The 18534-nt window shown below is 39.0% G+C and overlaps 1 protein-coding gene across 5 annotated transcripts in view; it reads left to right on the top strand.

Annotated features, from left to right (window-relative positions):
- CYFIP1 (cytoplasmic FMR1 interacting protein 1) overlaps positions 1-18534 on the top strand; it is a 74764-nt gene that overhangs the window by 10025 nt on the left and 46205 nt on the right. For all 5 annotated transcript variants that reach the window (XM_086880642.1, XM_086880645.1, XM_086880647.1 and 2 more), the window contains exons 2-12: positions 8516-8639; positions 9197-9286; positions 9834-9911; positions 10961-11062; positions 12576-12757; positions 13807-13903; positions 14041-14169; positions 15591-15695; positions 15857-15948; positions 17204-17321; positions 18031-18153. In XM_086880642.1, coding sequence (XP_086736768.1) covers positions 8523-8639; positions 9197-9286; positions 9834-9911; positions 10961-11062; positions 12576-12757; positions 13807-13903; positions 14041-14169; positions 15591-15695; positions 15857-15948; positions 17204-17321; positions 18031-18153 — 1233 coding nt within the window. In that variant the 5' untranslated portion in view covers positions 8516-8522. The remainder of the gene's footprint in view (positions 1-8515; positions 8640-9196; positions 9287-9833; positions 9912-10960; positions 11063-12575; positions 12758-13806; positions 13904-14040; positions 14170-15590; positions 15696-15856; positions 15949-17203; positions 17322-18030; positions 18154-18534) is intronic.

The following is an 18534-nucleotide window of genomic DNA, read 5'->3' as shown; positions in this document are numbered from 1 at the left end:
TCAGTGTGTGAACTGCGGAATTATCTTTGCTTTTTTTTTTTTTTTATTTTTTTTTTGTAAATAATATGCTTCTCTTTACCCTCTTTAATTGTAATACATAAAATTTTCCTGATTTTCGTCACAGAATTCTGTCCTTTTAAATAGGGTAAGCTTTGATTTATTTATGCAAAAAGCATTTATAATAATTTATTAATATTTATATTAAATATATAATCATTTATTTTAAGCAAAACCACTTGTGGATACATATTTCAATTAATGGATTGCATGTCAATTTTAATCTTCAGTATCCATGATACTGTATTTTAATTTAAGATTCACTGATTCTACTTTGCGTACTTGGGAAAGAAGAGAGGCAATGTCAAAGGAAGTTGCTGTTTAAAGTGCAGACATGCTTCCTCTTTGTCTTATTTTGAGCCTGGGGACATGTACAAGCACTTGGAGATTAAATGCATCTATTTAGAAACAAAATATGTCCAGTGGACTGCAAAAAGATGTGGGGCATCCCCTCCCAACGTAATTTTTCATTTAAATGAAACACTATTTTCGTCTGCAAAGTCAGAAAATATTCAAAAATTTCTGCAGTTCAGCATTTTTTTATCATTGACACTCCACCTTCATTAACTCATTCTTTGGCATGATGCCTCTCCATATTTTTAATATGAAATGTATTTTTTCCACTTACAATTCCAGTGTTGGAGAACTTTTTGGGTTACGTAGAGAATGCTCTTACCAAAACAAATTCCCTGGATGTCCCAGAACTCCCCTGCTTCCTTGGGCTGCATTCTCAAGCTAATATTTGCATGTGTTTTATTGCTGTTGGACATACACTGGTTTCTAAGCTTACGCTGTCCTGGGTGCAGCTGGAGATGGGGTGTGCTGAGCACATCTGCTTGTCCCACTCACAGGTCTCTGAATCTTCTGGGGTTACTTCTCCTGCCTTGGGGAAAGAGAGAGAAACTGTGCTTGAGTGTGGGTCAGGATTTGCTGATTCCAGCTCAGAGCGTGGTGTGAGGCCCCTGGCTGCCAGCTGCAGCCCAGAACTGCTGATTTCAACCCTTTGTGACCAGGGGCCCCAAATTCTCCTCTCCAGCACTGGGAACTTGCCCCGCAGTTTGATGACTATAGGATGTATTTTTCCTGGACTGTTTCAGGCTGTTTGAAGTGTAACTATTTGCATTTTGAATGGATGCATACTAAATTTAAATTCAGTTTTCTGTGTGCTATTGGTTAAATTAAGTTAAAAGATGTGGAGAATTTATTTTTTTTTTTCTGCCAGAGGTGTATTTAAGATACTGGTACAGTGTGTAGTGTGGTACCAAGAATGGTGAGGTAAGATCAATGCTGATATTCCTCTGACTCTTCTACCCCTGAGATTGAGCAGTGACTCAAATCTTTGCACGTTCAGCTCTTCCCATGTGCCTGGCCAGGTGCTGTTAGAGGTGCTGGGGTGGATGTGTCTTTTGGGGCAAGGAGGGCAAGGAAAAGAGACAGTAGCAGTAGTTGGGCTGCTCTGAAGAGTACAGGACTTCAGGAGAGGTTTGCTCTGCTGTCACTGCCATGGGGATGTTTGTTCAGGAGCAGATGGGACATGCCTCAGTTTACACCACTCTTTTTCAGAATCAGTCTGAAAAGTGAGATGAGTGATTCAAGGGAATTTATTTAATCCAACACATTTTCATCTACTTTTACTTGCTTGCTGCAGCACTTCATGGCAGGGCAGCCTGAAGATGCAGCTGAACAGAGATGCAGTCTTTGCTCTCAGGCTGGTGGGGATGTCCCAGTAGTGCATCTGAAGTTGAGCTGAAGAAAGTATGCTCCTTTACATCACTGTATCTTTTTTGCTTTTATTTTTATTGGCGGTTAATGATAGAAGGAAATCATCATCCTTGAACAGCCGAGCTGTTGCCTAAATGAGATGAACCTTGTCAGCCCTGCGTGGTGAGGATGGTTGCTGCATATCCATGTGTGATACTGGTGTTGGGGGAAGGTATCATCCACAGCACTGACTGCTGACTCAGATCTTTCCTCTGCTGTGATATCAGCAAAACCCATCTTTCATTTCCCATAGAAGTTTAATTTTCAGGGCATAAGATGAGCATGTGGTAGCAATAGACACAGTTGTGTCCACTGTCTGATCTTTCCAGTATGCAACAATATAACAGAAGGTGTACTGTAAGGAGCTGACAGCAAAAAACATCCATTGGAAATCCATTTCTGAATTATTACTTACTGCAATCCCCACCTTGCTTCAAGAGGGAAGCCTGCTGTCTTACTGCTCTGATGGTTGTGTGAGGATAAATCCTTAGGGATTTGAAAGTGAGGGTGCTTAGATGTCCTCAGGGTGTCAAACCTTAGTGAGTAATGAAAAGCAAAAAAGTGCCTGTCAGCTGTGGGATTTAGATTTTAATTATTTTTGTTTATTTCAGGGAAGTTTAACATTTTTATTTCAACTTCCATAAAGTAAAGCAGTAATTGTCATAAAGTAAATGTCTCTGCTTGCTCTAAATCTTCTGAAGAAAAGTTGGCTTTCATTGTAACTTGATATTCTCTACCTTTATTTTTATAACTAAAGGACCAAATTATACTGTTTATCAGTTTTCTGTGGGAATGTTCACTTGACAATCTCGGTATAGGTGATAATGACAGTTTGCAAGTAATTTAAATGGCATATGTACTTGTATTCTCCAAGGACTTCCCGTTCTTTCCCTGTGTATTTTCAAGATTCTCATATACCTTTTGGGTTTTTTAAGATGTTTTCTGGTAACATGATACCAACCTCATCATCTCCCTGTCTTGTCTAACACAACCATAACATTGCATCTGATAACTTTTGGGGTGAAGGGCTTTATTTTTCACCAGTAAGTAGATATCATCAAACCCGGTTACTTGAGGTAGAACTTCTATGTTCTGAATCAATGTCTTTCTGAAACTCAGCTGGATAGATTCCTAAGACCATTAGAGGGCATTTCTGAGAAGTCTTGGCTGTAGGCAAAAGAGGAAGGAACTGTGTGGTAGTTTCTACATTTATAAGAAGATCTCAGTAAGGATACAGTTACCTAAGTTCGTTTGCTTTACCCACATTTATTTAGTTCTTAACTTGGTTGCTAGCTACAAGCTATATCTGTTGGATTCTGTGTACTGCTACTGAACACGTATAAGAACTATCTTGCATTATCAAGCATACTTTTTCCTGTTTTAGCTATTTATAGGCTGAGTCCTGCTTAACTCTATCACTGAAAGAAAGCTTAAAAGCTTGTTACTTAACTCTTTAGTGTTTGGGGGATTTTTTTTTTTTACCTCTAAGCTTGGAAACAGAATAGTTACAGCAATCCTTTCTCTCACAGTGATCCTGAAATTAATGCTCTGTTCTCTTCTTTCTCAGTCCTTTTTTTCTGTTGGAATGCATGAAATAGAAGCCTCTCTGAGTCCCTCAGAGAGAGAAAGAAATGCAGGGATTGAACTGGAGCCTTTAGAGAAACTAAAATATATTAAGCCACAGATGTGAAGTAAGAGTGTAAGCTTTAGTTTTAAGTAAGTAGAAATATCTCTTAAGTGCCTTAAGAGACTGTGCTAGATAGTAAAAACCCCTAAAGTCTAGTTTAAAGTTCAGTAGTGTTACCTTTTACCAACTTAACTTAGCTCCAGACATAATGAAAACATAGCAGAATATTGCTTACATTTCTAGATAGAATTATTTGCATAAACAGATAAAAAATATGCATATATTTTGGGTAAGAACTGACACTACTTTCATACATTAGTATTAAGCTCAGATTGCTGCGGGAAGAATGTTTTAGAATTGTGTTTTTAGCTGATTGGATGATTTATGAATAAAATCTGCATCTATTGGGGTGAACAGAACAACAACAGAAAGAAGAAAGGAAAGAAACTGCTGCTGCTCAGAACATTAGGACTCTAATACTCAGAACTCTTCGCCTTTGAGACTGATGTATTCATGCAATAAACAACTTTACAACAATCAACAACTGCTCTTGTCTCTTTGAAGACCCAAGACCCATGAGAAACTTGACAACCTTCTGTAGTTCTTATTATTTCTTCTGGTCAGTTTTCTATTTTTATTTTTTTTTTTTGTCCAAAACATTTTTCCCCATGATTTGCTCCTGTTCACATTTTCTTCCAAATAATCTGAAACTTCAGGAGGCCCAAAAGAGCATGGCTGAAGATGCATGCTGGCTGTTTTCTGATATGCTTGGAGTTAAGAATACAGACCTTGTGCAAGGACTTAGACATTATTCTGTAGGGATGGAGATGTGGAAATGATTGTCAGTCCTAGTAGAGATATCATCTCCTCTAGATACCAAAGCAATGTTGTTAGCAGGGCTCTGCTTACCATGAAGTTACATGGCTGAGAGCAATGGTGCAGAATTGCGACATTTTAAAAAGGTTGCCAACTCTTTTTGTGAATATTTTCAATAATAATCCAATTCTGAAGTTAAATCAAAATGTAAACAATGCTGGAGGAGCTTTCTGGTTTTGGTTGATTTTTCACATGGAGAAAATATAAGAGGCAGCTCAGTGAGCTTCTCCACAGTACAAGCTCTTCTGAGCAGGTCAAGCCCATTGTGGTGCTCATCTCTTTCAGAACTGAAGAAAAAGATGATATCCTAGTTTAAGCTAGTCTGTGGCCTTGCACTAACATATTGAAAAACTCCAAACCCTGGGACTGGTATCTCTTGATCCTTGGACATGGTGGGATTTGGTACTGTGAGGCTGAAGTTTGTTTTGAGACAGGAATTTTCTTACTTTGAAATCCAGATGAGGAACTGAGAATCAGGACAGGCTTGGCTCTCCCCTGCTTAGAAAACTGTGTGTGTTCATCAAACACCAAAATTTAGCAAAACAGCTTGCTGGTGTGTGATTCTCCTTAAGGGAGAATGTCAGATCATGAATGTTGAATGTTCACCATTTAACTTCTGCACAACCAGGAGAACATGTTCTTGTTAATGCATTTTTACTTTAGTGCATTAAGGATGGGTCATAATCCAAGGATACCAAAAAGAAAAAATATAATTTCAGAAGTAATGCTTATATGTCTTCTGCCTGAGAAAAGCTATCCTGGGAAATCTTATGTGGGTACAGAACTGAAAATACAGCTTTGTAGGAATTTAGTAAGAAAAAAATTATCAGTTTGGATAAATGTCCTCATATAACTATAATGATGAGCATGACTACAGCATTTTAGTTTGTTCTCGTTTATGTAAACTCCTAATCAAACTTTTTTTTTTTTTTAAGTAGGTCTTTTAAGTTTTTTATATTTGCTGTCATAAAGGAATCTGTTAAAATATTAGCTCTCCTGCCCAGTAATTTAATCTGTTAAAAACTCATGACTCTAAAGGAGACAAAGCTATCCAATTTTGTGTCTTAGGAATTTTAGCTTTTCTTAAACTCATTTTTCTGAGCTTAGGGAGAAAAAATAATCTGGTTTTGCCAGCCTTTCATCATCATACATGAGAAACAGCTGTTGTCTTTTGGAGCTTGTTTTATCAACAAAGATAAAGAAGGGGAGAAAAACCCTGAACCAGTTCCAGCTGTCGCTCTGCCATTGCTGTTGTCAAAACTCCTGCTCATTTCTGGGGAGGCAGAGGGGAAATGTGAATCATGCCCTCACAACGTTTGCAAATGTCTCAAAGCTGGGCAGGAAGGAGCTGCTTCCTCTTTCATGTCTTGCTACATACTGGAGTGCAAAGGCTGGAGAGCAGGGACATTGAACTTGGACAGCAAAACACCAGACATGTGGATACCTTTGGTAAAATTGCAAAGTGGAGCTGTCAGCAAGCAACCTCAAAACAAGAAGACATTTACAACTGTCTGTGCCCAATGGCCTTTGTTTTCCTGCTCTAAAAAATGCTGATCTTTAGGAAATTATGCTGAAGGACACATAACCCAGAGGGCAGCAGGAAGCTTTTGTTTCTTACTTGTGCCCCATGCCTGTTAGTGAGGGTTTCCCAGACCTGTGCTATTAAAGAGATGGCAGTGTAAGTCAGCTGGGATTTTGGGTTCTATTTTTAAATTGTTTTCTAAGTATTAAAAACAAATCCACAGATAGTCTAATGTCTTATAGTCTGAACACAGCTGATGCTGGAGGATTGCTCCTGTGCAGCTGTAGATATTGAGGCTAAAAGCATGCAGGTGTTCTTTCAGAATTGGGATGTATGGGACACATCTTCAGAATATTCTCTTGTAGTGCTGAGGAAGTGCAAGTCAGGAGCTTGGATTTTGTGAATGACTAGCTCTGTTCAGCTGCAGAACTGGAAGCCATTGGTGGACCATGTTTTAGGAGGAGAAGGAAGATGTGTGGACTGGGGAGAGGGTGCTGATACTTCCTTGCATGCTGTGACACCTTGCTTTACACAGATAGTTGCAGATAGTTTTGCAGCAGGTAGTTTTTGGTGTAGAACAGCTGGCCATTTTTCCCTATGGGTTTTAAAACATTTTTTGTACTGCTTTTTGTGGGGAAGAGGGCTACCATCCCTGGCACATCCCAGAGTAGCTGCACACTGGGTGTTTGTACTTTGACAGGGAGGCAAAGAGGAAAAAAAGTTTCAAGCTGGAAGGAGCCTCACAGTTAATCAGTTTTCTTTTTTAGCTAAAGCTTGATTTGTAGATACTCAGACTCATATATAAAGATATAGATACAGACATATCTGTAGATGTTCTGACTAACTTGTCAGCTTGGTTTCCTCTAGGGTAAAACTGTTCAGTCTGGCCTCCTCACAGGACTTTTGTGCAGCCGTGGAAGTTTTTTGGGGTGTGTTGGTTTATTGAAGAGAGGATACAATGTTCTCTGCTGGTCTCTAATTTGAGAATAATTGTGGTTCTTGTGTTGGGGCTTGATCTGGGTGTAGGCAGGTGTTGGGCAAACATCCTGGTGCAGGCTTCCCAGCCAGCACTCCTGTCAGTCCAGTCCTTCATCCCATTTTTGGCAAGGACTACAAATTGCACAATATGAGCACTGGTTTGTTTATTTATTTTAACAAAAACTGATATGCTCAGGCTGGGAGCAAGGTTTGGGCTGGGCATTCAAGAAGAAACAGATCTATGAATCTTTGTTTGTTGTTGTTTATAAAGTTGTTGGCAAGCTCTCTCCGTATGTGGTACATTAGCTTTGAAGCAGTGTCTTGGTTCACAGGGTTGGTCTCTGGAGATAGACAGGTAGTCGATCCTGGTTGCTATCTCTCCTTGGGGTCTGAGTTTTGGTTCTGTTTTTTTTTTTGTCAGCTGAGCCCTTCCTTGGAGGTAAAGTTGCTGTTTCTGTGGATCTTTCTCCAGGAATCTGTAATTAGGCAAGAGAAAGTGAGGAGGTATTTCTGCCAGGCCAATAAAAGAGCAGTGAGTGGTGGGATCACCAGCCCATATCAGCTGTCTTGCAGTGAGTTTTTGTCAAGGCTGCATTGGGATCTGCTTGTACTCTCCCTATATGTGGGGATGGAACAGGTCCACAGGGGTGTCACATGCCAAGCAGGGTCCTGCTCCTCTGGGATGTGGGTGCTTAGTGTTCCCTTCCTCCTGCTTAGAGCTCAGGGCAATGCTCAGCTGCTCCTTGCACCACAGGTGTATGGTTTTTCTCTGGTAAATGGGGGAAAATAACTTGCAAAAAAAATGAGACATCTTGATTAGAGATATTACCTGAAAATCAATATTTTTTTCACTCCACTGAGGAGAATGAGTAGATCATTATACAAAAGTGGATTACTGAGTTGTTCCACCCCATGTTTTCTTCCTAAATTTTCACAACATCGTAGAATAGGTAAGTTTGGAAAGAACTACAGAGGCTCACCTGGTCCAACCTCCATGCTGAAGCAGAGTCATCCTGGAGCACATGTCCCAGGATTGAAGCCAGACATTTCTTGAAAAGTTCCAGTGAAGGAGACTCTACAGTTTCTCTGGGCAACCTGTTCCAGTGCTTGATCAGTCATCACAGATGGTTCAGATTTCTTCCCTTTGCTTTCTTGGTTCAAAACTCCAGGCAGTGGCAGCAGTTGAAGGTTATGGAGATTGCCATGGCCCAGAGGGGTCTGTCATCAACTACCCAAAGCAGATCTGGATGTCCTGGGACATGAAACACTGGAGACTGCTGGCATCTTTTGACAGCCTGGTCTCCTGAAGATGATGTGGTTATAGAAACTGTAGTGTATAAAGTTTTGAAAACACATTGGCTCAAAACTGAGCTTTAGAATCATCCTTTCCTTTATTGTTGATGTATTTCTGGTGTCCAGCAGTGGGGGAGGAGAAACGTTTCTCAAGTCCTAAAAGTAAGGACAAGGGTGTTAGTCTCAAAAGTTTTATTTAAACTTGTATTTGAAAATCAGCTTAGTTTCTTTTTGACTGTTTCCCTTCTGTTTTGGTTGAAGGGAAACTTCCCATTTCCCACAATATAAATTGCCTACTCTTCATGTTACTCATTTGTTTACTGTGAATATAGTAACACATATAACTTTATATATCTGTGTGTATACATCTACATATCTATATATATGTATTTTCTAACCAGGTGCAAAATGACTGCTCAAGTAACTTTGGAGGATGCCTTGTCCAATGTTGACCTCTTGGAGGAATTACCATTGCCGGATCAGCAACCATGTATTGAGCCCCCACCATCATCTCTTCTGTACCAGGTATTTTCTCATTATAGGAAAAAGTTTCCATTTCCCAGTGCTGTTAAGAAAGAGTATGTTTTCCCCAAAACCAAAGTGTGTTTATATTGGCAATATATATAAAAATTCTTTTCATAGAACCATAGGATGGTTTGGGTTGGAAGGGACTTTAAAGATCATCTAGTCCAATGCCTCTGTCATGGGCAGGAACACTTTCCACTAGACCAGGTTGCTAAAAGGCCCATCCAGCCTGGCCTTGAAAACTTCCAGGGATGGGTCAGCCACAGCTTCTCTGAGCAACCTGTTCAGAGCCTCACCACCCTCACAGTCAATAGTTTCTTGCTAATACATAATCTAGAACTACCCTTAGTTAGAATCCATTCCCGTTTGTCCTGTAACTACATGCCCCTGTAAAAAGCTCCTCTCCAGCTCTCTTTCAGTACCCCTTTCAGTCCTGGATGTTGCCATAAGGTCTTCCAGAGCCTTCTCCAGGCTGAAAAATGCCAGGTGCTGAGTTTTCTTTCATAGGAGAGATGCTGCTATGGAAGACTTAATTGTATGTTTTCCTTTTTCTGCAGCCAAACTTCAACACTAATTTTGAAGACAGAAATGCATTTGTCACGGGTATTGCAAGATACATTGAGCAAGCTACGGTCCATTCTAGCATGGTAAGTAGATGTTCTGATACACACTTTTGTGTTACGTAGAATAAAAGGAGAGGAATGTGTCTTCTTGCAGTTCATTATAAGAACTGTGGTCACAGAAAACAGGTAACCTACAACATTGCCAGGAGGAGGTAAGATGAAGAAGTGTGACTTTTCTTTTTTTTCAAGCACACTTCTCAAAAAATTTTTAAATTGCCTTTCCTCTTGAGCAACTATTGTTGTTCAAAGGTTCCCTTCTTTCATGGCATTCTTGGAAAATTAGGAATAATATGTCTTATAATTCTCTATTTCTAGAATTTGTAGAATCTAATTTCTATTTATACTTATAGATCACAGTGTCATGAGTTTTGGGAAGAAAGAAACCAGTCTGATCTGGGGAGCTAATAATTGATGATGCATTGATTCAACTTGCAATATATGTGTGTTTGTACATATACATTCTCTTAAGAGAAATACGTTCATTTGGACAAGGGCTTGGAATGACAGAAGACACATGGATATAATCCTTTTGTATTACAATTCCTAATTGTATTGAGTGTCTTCCCTACAGAATGAAATGTTAGAAGAAGGTCAGGAATATGCAATCATGTTGTACACATGGAGAAGTTGCTCAAGAGCCATTCCCCAGGTAAAGGATGAAAACTACTGTCATGCAACGTGTGAACTTCTGTGTTGTTTTAGTGTGGAGTTACAAAGAGATTTGTCAGTGAGATACAAAGTGGATTCTGCTTTGATTCCTGAATTGTCGAGCTGGACATGCCATAGAACAGTGTCTTTTAGCACTTGGGGACCAGTTGAATTTTATTTTTTTACAAGGCATCTATAGCAATACCTCATGGACCTCGTGTCAGCCTCACTTTTTGGTTCAAGAATAGTATACGGTTAATGTGCTTTAAAAGGAAAACTTAAGATTATGGGATCTGCTTGAGATCAACTTTTCATTCAAGGAAATGGACTCTTCCATCTCCCCAGTTTAATACTTGAATTCAAAACAAGTAGCATAGCTTATAACAACATTCAGGTTAAAGACCTAAGTTTCTAGACACTACTACTTCAAGGCAGCCACTTTCTAAAGGTCAGAGCTACACCACGCTTTCTTGACCTGTATACAAAATAAAAACAAAACAACCCTCCTGTGAATAGGGCACAAATCAGCTTCAAGTGTCGTGGGGTGGGGAGAATATTAAGAGGCGTCAGAAAACTGAACACAATTATTACCATGAATTGACTCCTTCCTTTTTAACGAATTTGTAATGCAATTATTTTTATACTGAAATGCAAGGAAGGCTTACCTTGTGGTTTAAATGTTTAGAGTGGAAGTAAGGTAACCTGTTTTAATTTACAATCTGGCCCTATTTTAGTGCATGATTTTGAGCAAGTGGCTTAATCTGAAAAGGTTGCACCCTATACACCTTACAGAGGTGTTTGACAACTAAATTACTTGCTGTAAGGTAGTAGGAAAATCGTAGATTGTTTTGGGGTATTTTGGACACAGTTAAGCTTAGAAGATTAGCATAAGATTAGCAAACTTGGAAGTTTTTGTTTTTAAGTTTGTCTCTTTATGTTGATAATGCATTTTCTCAGGAAAATGCATGAAAATGAATGAATGAAAATCTTAGTTGTTGAGGCATTATTGGGGAAAGTTCCAGGTATAACAACCTCTTTAATTATCCACAGGTCAAGTGCAACGAGCAGCCTAACAGAGTAGAAATTTATGAGAAAACTGTGGAAGTTCTGGAGCCAGAAGTGACAAAACTGATGAATTTTATGTATTTTCAGGTAAAAGAAATGGGAACAATATTTGTCAGTAGGTTTGTAATTTTATATTCCTGCTTCGTATTGTATACTTCATATTGTGTATGTACTCAGGTTCTGAACCTAGGCATTATATGTTAGAAAAAACACACCATATTCTCTCTCAGAAGGGCAGAAATTTTAATGCCTATGTTAAAAACTTGAGTCAATCTCCATTAAGACTTTCAACAAAGAATCAAAAGTAATTGTGTATAGTCCCTATGCAGCACATGGGGACAGAGATCTGTCACTTTAGGAAGGAAGGAAATAGAAATATAATGTGTTTCACATATAAATCTCAGCACAAGAAAGCATTTACTGGGGAATGAGGGATCCACAAGTCTGGACAGCAGAGCAGCAGGTGCAACTTTGCTATGGCGATTCATAATTGAGGCAAGGCCAGTTGTTGTGACCTGCCAGCCACCCGAGCTGGAGAATGGCAGTCTGTCTTGCTTTCTCCTCCCTCCTGGCAGCTTGCCATCCATTTCAATGGACTAAGGATGTTTCCAGGCATTATTCAGAGATGGAGCAACTAGAGCCTGTGAGACCCGGAGCACACAGGAAGGAGGAGATTGTTGAACTCAGTAAGACCCCGGGTTGAGGAAGGCAACAGGAAATGTTACATTTCATTCAATCTCCTTTCATTCAAGCAGATTAGAGCTCTAAAATCAGAACAGATTCCTTTTTACATTTGAAGGTGCTGTCTTTTTCATATTTGTAATCTCCATCTGAAACGGCCCTGGTGTGCACTTGGAAATAAGCCCTCAAATAAACACGTGTCAGGATGACTTAAGAGAGCTGGCATGTACAGTGTGCTGTGAATTTTTGTTTGTTTGTTTGAAGGGAGTGTTCATACAATTTGCTTTTTAATTCATAGATACTTACTCACCAAAGAGAATGAAATTCCTTTTTTTTGAGGGAATTTAAACTTCATAGAATCACAGAATAGTTTGAGTTGGAAAGGGTCTTGAAAACCATATAATCCAACCCCCATGCAGTGAAATGGGGTATTTTCTACTAGATCAGGTTGTTCAGAGCCCCATCTAACCTGGCCTTGAGCACTTCCAGGGATGGGGTATCCACAGCTTTTCTGGGCAACCTCTTGCAGTGCCTCACCACCCTCGCTGTAAAAAACTTCTTCCTTACATCCAATCTAAATTGACCCCCTTTTAGTTTAAAAAACATTACCCCTTGTCCTATTTTTTATTTGTATTTTTAATTACCTTTATCTGCAAAGAAGATAGGTCAGGCAAGCTTGGTGGCAAAAATCACTGGTGGCACTTGTAGCACATATCAAGGAGGAGCTAGGTCTCCTGTATCCTTTCAGATACAGGTCTGAAAGGCCTGTACTCATGCCTTGCTAATTTTGCATGGTTTAAACGTTTTCCTGCTTCACTGGGGCTTTTCACTGGACCAGCTCTACGAACATGATAAAACTTTTTCCTTGGAAATGTCATGGCTTTTAGTCTCTGTTTTTTCTGTCATTTCCCCCCATTAGAGAAATGCAATTGAACGGTTTTGTGGAGAGGTGAGACGCTTGTGCCACGCAGAGAGAAGGAAGGACTTTGTGTCTGAAGCCTATCTGATCACACTGGGCAAATTCATCAACATGTTTGCGGTGTTGGATGAGTTGAAAAACATGAAGTGCAGTGTGAAGAACGACCACTCAGCCTACAAGCGGTAAGTGGCAAGGGGCAGCAGGACCCGAGCCTTCGCTGCCAGGAATCAGGCCTCCCACGAGATGGCAGCAGCTGCTTTTTTTCTGACAGCTTTTTCTTCAAAAATAATCTCTTCACACATGGGACAAGCTACCTTGAAACTAGGGATGGCTTGACTGCAGTTAGGCAGTTTTCTTTGTGCTGTTCTTCCAGCAGCAAAAGGATTTTCTGCCTTTAATGCCAAGCTGCCAATACTTACATCTTGGTGTATGCTAAATGTAATGCATATACTTTGTTCAGTAAAGTTTCTGTTTTGAAGTTTGAGAGGCAGCTGGCATTCTGGTCACTTGTGCTACTCCTGATCTATTCTACTCTTGGCACGCATTTTGGACATTTGTAGCTGAGAGTTGTTATACTTGCTACAGAGATGTTTCAGCTTTGCTGTTCAAAATCATTGTCAGGCATAGCAGGGAAGGGAAAGGGTGAGATACCTGTGGCCAGATTTTGTACTAGATCTACCAGATGGTGTCAGGTATCTTCTGTTGAACACAGCAGTCAGAGCAGCAGGGCAAGATGGCCTTCATGCCAGCTCTAGCATCTGTGGTCTTTCATGCAGAAAACTATTCAGTCAATAACTAGCCAAATTTACCTGTGTTGCCCCTACTTATGTGAGATTTAGTTTCTCCCTCCACCTGTTGTAGTTGTTGTTGTGCATGGAGACCTCTTAAACTTACTTGGCTTGCTTTTCTTTTTCTTTGGAGGTGTGTTTCTAGAGGCCAAATGCTTGTTTTCTGGAAGACTGGCTTTTTCTGGGTTGTTGAGTGGCTTGGATCTATAGAGCCACAGCTGCACGCAGTTGGAGCATATAGCCAATGTTTTTTTCATTTGTGTTTTATTGGACCTTCTAAGTAGGGGTGTAGTGAGGAATTCAGGGTAGTAAACCAGTTTATTTTGGATAAATTAAGTCCCTCTCTCTCTTCTAGTGAACTTTTCACCTTTTTTTTGAGGAGATAGGTTTACTTACAAACAGTCCTGGCCAAGAGAAATACAGTTTTTCTTCTATTTTTAAAGAGCTGCTCAGTTCCTGCGGAAAATGGCAGATCCTCAGTCCATTCAAGAGTCTCAGAACCTTTCCATGTTCCTTGCCAACCACAACAAGATAACACAAGTAAGCTTGAATTGTCTTCTCCCAAGTTACCTAATGCTTTGCAAAAGTACTAAAATAAAGTTCTTCCAGTTTGGTAGTAACTTTTTTCCCAGTCAGTGCAACTACTTAACTCATATCGTTTTGTTTTTTTTCTCCAGTCTTTGCAGCAGCAGTTGGAGGTGATCGTTGGCTATGAAGAGCTGCTTGCAGATATTGTGAACTTGTGTGTGGACTACTATGAAAACAAAATGTATCTAACACCCAGTGAGAAACATATGCTTTTGAAAGTAAGTTTCTTTTGGGTATAAAATTTAAAAAAGAATGTTGAGGAAGGGTGCAGGTGTTTGAATTCCAGATTGTTTCTGGTTCTTTTTTTTTTTAAGGAACCAGATTAAGTAAATAATTCAAATTACTGCTTTTCCCCATCATTTTTTTTTTTTTTGTATTGCATGGTAAAATTATTTGAAAGCTTTTAATCCATTTTTGTTTTTCATAAATTGAGGTTGACCTATTTGAACTGCATTCAATTCTGTGGAATTGTGTTTCTATGAAGTATGATGACAGCAGAAAGGAATTACTGCATTTTATTTTAGATATGTGGCAAGATAATTTAAAAAGCTTTTGGAAGTAAGGTTGTGTATCAAATATTTCCAAGAACAAGTATCTTGAAATTAGGATTAATAAGTCAGTTTAGTTAGCTGGAGTATGTACTTGTAATAAGAGGGTGCTGGGAAGTATGAAATGTGGCTGATATCAGCTGCACAGCTTGCAGTGGTAGAAAAGATAAAGAGTAAGAGCTAAAAATTTGCATCATGACAAATATTTTAAATCACTTTAATGTTTAACTTCTGAAGAGCTCTCTTTATTAGGAATAAACAGAAGTCTTCTGAAACCACACATAAACTCCAGAGCATTTGCATTCTATCTGCAAGGGTGCCCAGTGTGACTTTTGTATTTAGGCCTTTTGTTCAGTAGAGATGCTTAGAACACAGTAAGTTGCTCTTCTTGGCTCTTTTAAATACTAAATAGAATCCAGGAATATGCTGAGTTGGCAGGGACCCACAAGGATCATTGAGTCCAATTCCTGGCCCTGCACAGCACCATCCCCAAGGGTCACACCATGTGCCTGAGAGTGTTGTCCAAACTCTTCTTGAGCTCTGCCAGGCTGGTGCAGTGACCACTTCCCTCGGGAACCTGTTCCAGTGCCCAACCACCATCTGGGTGAAGAGCCTTTTCCTGATAAATTTCTGACCTTACGTTAATTCAATACCTTGGACAAAATGTAATTAAATTTCTTCTAGATCCTTCTGAGCTCTTGTGGAGGTACTGAAAGCCAGAAGAGCAATCACTCATAGATGTTAGATCTAAACTTCTGCTACCAAATCAGTCTGCATGTACAGAATTTAAATAAAATGGAAGTGAAAAGCGCTAAAAATAGCCAGACTCTTGTTTCAATGAGATTATTTTTTAATGCTAAACCTTTAAGGGTAACTAATCAGTCTAATATTAATGTTAAAACTGGTAAGACAGGTAAAAAAAGATACAGGTACAGAAATGTAGGTATTTGAAAATATATTCTGTTTGAAGGAGGTTGGGTGTTTCAGGATTGGTTTTAAAATGTTACTTTTTTAAATTATATGAAGAACAGACTTACAGGATTTTACTTCTGTGGTCCTTTTGTGGAAGGCCTAATTTTTTCCTTTTTCAGGTAATGGGCTTTGGATTATACCTGATGGATGGAAGTGTCAGTAACATCTATAAGCTGGATGCAAAGAAAAGGATAAATTTAGCCAAGATAGACAAGTACTTTAAGGTTGGTTAAGATGTGATTTTAAAGGTAGTTTCTCTTGCATTTTAAATATATTTAAACAGAAAAAAAGATCAATTTGGGATATAATATGGATAAATAATGGCTTCCTTTCACTACAATTTATGTTAGTAATTTATCTAATCTGATTTGTTCCCTGTGTACAGCAGTTGCAGGTTGTCCCACTGTTTGGTGACATGCAGATTGAACTTGCCAGATACATTAAGACCAGTGCCCATTACGAGGAAAATAAATCCAGGTAGGAAGGAGAAAGAAGCAGAGTGGAGCATCTGGGATGGGGAAGATCTGACCCTTGGAGTATATTTTCATACTCAGATGTTAGTCCATGTGTCTGTGGTAATTAATAGGATTTTCACTTCATCATGCTTTTGGTGTGGGTATTTCACTATTAATGTATTCATGTAATGGATACAACTAAAGAAACAGATGGTTTAAAAACCTTTCTATGCTGCTGAGCTCATTCTTGTATCTGTGACATTTCTTATCAGCTGGGTTGGAAGAAATTAATTTTATCTTACACTAATTTAGTTTTTATTTTTTCCTTTAAATTTGAAACTTTCTTTAAAAGAAATGAAGGATTTTACTAAGCAAGGTGAGCAGTAGTACTGCATGGGTGACTAGGCATGTGTACATTATACATGGAGCAGCAACTTAGCTTGTCTCCCCCCTATTTTTATTTTATTTTTTTTTTGGCTAGGTGTGCAGCACATTGAAATGGTTGGAAAATGCAGCCAGTTGTTGCATTAATGGATCCATGGTTTTTGGTTATTGCTTTGTTTCAGTGAACCTTCCTGTGCTCCTCCAAGACCTTGCCTCCATGCAGTTACATGAATTTAGAATGTTGTGCTTTGCATTTTAATTCCTGCAGAAAAAAACCCACATAACTTGCATGTAATTGCTAAGAGAAAATCAATGGCAATGAGCCTACTGAGCTACTAAAAATATGAGGCTACTTAACGTGACGTTCTTGGTAGCATGTTTTTTGTGTGCCTCTTCATAACATGTTAATAGTACTTGATAATGTGTCTTTTATAGCTGGGAGCATACTGTACACTCTTCAGAGTTCAACAAGAATAAACAAAAAATATCTGCAGGTGGCTAGATGTATCTTACAGCCTATACCTGTATTTCTGCCCTACCTTTTAATCCTTTTTGATCTTGCACTCTTGAAGCGAGATGCTGGTTCGTATTTCATAGCAGCAACCTTTAAAGAACAAAAAGTAAAACTCCCAAAAGAGGAAAAAAAAAACTTCACAGTTTTTGCTTAAGACTTGGAAGAAGTGCTATTTGAACTCAGAAGGGCAGTTCATCACTAATGGCTTGTGCAGGGGTAAAGGTAGAGGTGTGAAGAGAGGAAAAACCTCAAACAACAGGGAAGGAAAAACATATTAAAAAAAAAAAGTAATGCATTATGGATCTTTCTTTGCAGTATCAGTTGTGCTGTTTATTGTCAAAACTCATCTAGGTGGGGTTTTTCTTGTCTTCTGAACCAGATGGACGTGCACATCTTCCAGCAGCAGTCCCCAGTACAATATATGTGAGCAGATGATCCAAATCAGAGAAGACCATATGCGTTTCATATCCGAGCTGGCTCGTTACAGCAACAGTGAGGTGAGTGGGGTTAGAGATACATATGCAAATTGCTCATCACTCATTAACAGTTAATGACTCACTCATTAAGTATCTGAAAAGCAGGTAAATCTCTGGTTAGCTAAATGACAAATCTTGGCCACCTGAGTCAAGAAAAGCTGGCTGCGGGTCTAATCCCCGTTTTCTGAATTATATTTGCACTATTTAAATTTACCATAATAATGACACATTGTACAAACTCTAACGTCCTTCTGCCTCTTCCTCTCTATGTATCTCAGATTTATCCTAGAAATTCTGGTATGTCTCATTTAGGATATGTTGTCTGGTCCTTACTCCAAACAGGAGCTTGTAGCAGTTTAAACAAAACTAGGTTAAGAGATTAGTAAAAGAATACAGAAATGCATATGTATACACACTCTTACATATATAGTATATAGAGACAACAAATAAATATGTATATGGTATATAATTGATATCTTGAATTCATCTGCAACAATATTGGGGTCATTGGGGATACCAGTGATTTCTGTCTCTTGACCAAAATCTGTGAAGATTCATGAGTCTGTGGAAGAAAAAGCTGATGTTAGATGGCAAAGCAGGTGTTAATATATGATGCTGTTTTAGTGCTTCAATCAATGTAGAAATTTGGCTGTAGGTGCTGAATACAGCATGTTCTGATGTGGATTTGGGTGTGGATTTTTTTGGTTTTTTTTCTTCTGATAATGTCTAGGTGGTGACTGGGTCTGGTCGACAGGAAGCTCAAAAAACAGATGCGGAATATCGGAAGCTCTTTGATCTCTCTCTCCAAGGCCTGCAGCTTCTCTCCCAGTGGAGTGCCCATGTCATGGAAGTGGTATGTAACATGGGAAATAAAAACAGATGAAAAAGAGGAGGCTTGTTGTGGTTAGACAGAATAAAATAGCTTTGCTTTACTGGACTGAGAAATGCATGTTGTGTTTTCAAAGGATCACAGAATATTCTGAATTGGAAAGGACCCAACAAGAATCTTCTTCCCTTAGTTTCCCTCTTCCTTCACTCCTTTTCTCCTTCTGCCTCAAACCTCATTCTTAGAGGGGTGGCATATGAGGTTTTCAGAGTCTAGGAATAATGTTGCTGCTTTGAAGATCCAGTAGCATGTAGCTCACACAGTACATTCAGCTTGTTCTATTTAATGGATAGGTTGTCACCTGTGAACCTTCATCAGCTGTTTTAATGTCACTCTTGATAAAAATAT

This window comes from Cyanistes caeruleus, chromosome 3 (assembly GCF_971803275.1).
Source record: "Cyanistes caeruleus chromosome 3, bCyaCae1.hap1.1, whole genome shotgun sequence".
Taxonomy (NCBI): domain Eukaryota; kingdom Metazoa; phylum Chordata; class Aves; order Passeriformes; family Paridae; genus Cyanistes; species Cyanistes caeruleus.
Note: the sequence above shows the minus strand (reverse complement) of the source record. Positions and strands in the feature narration are given on the sequence as shown.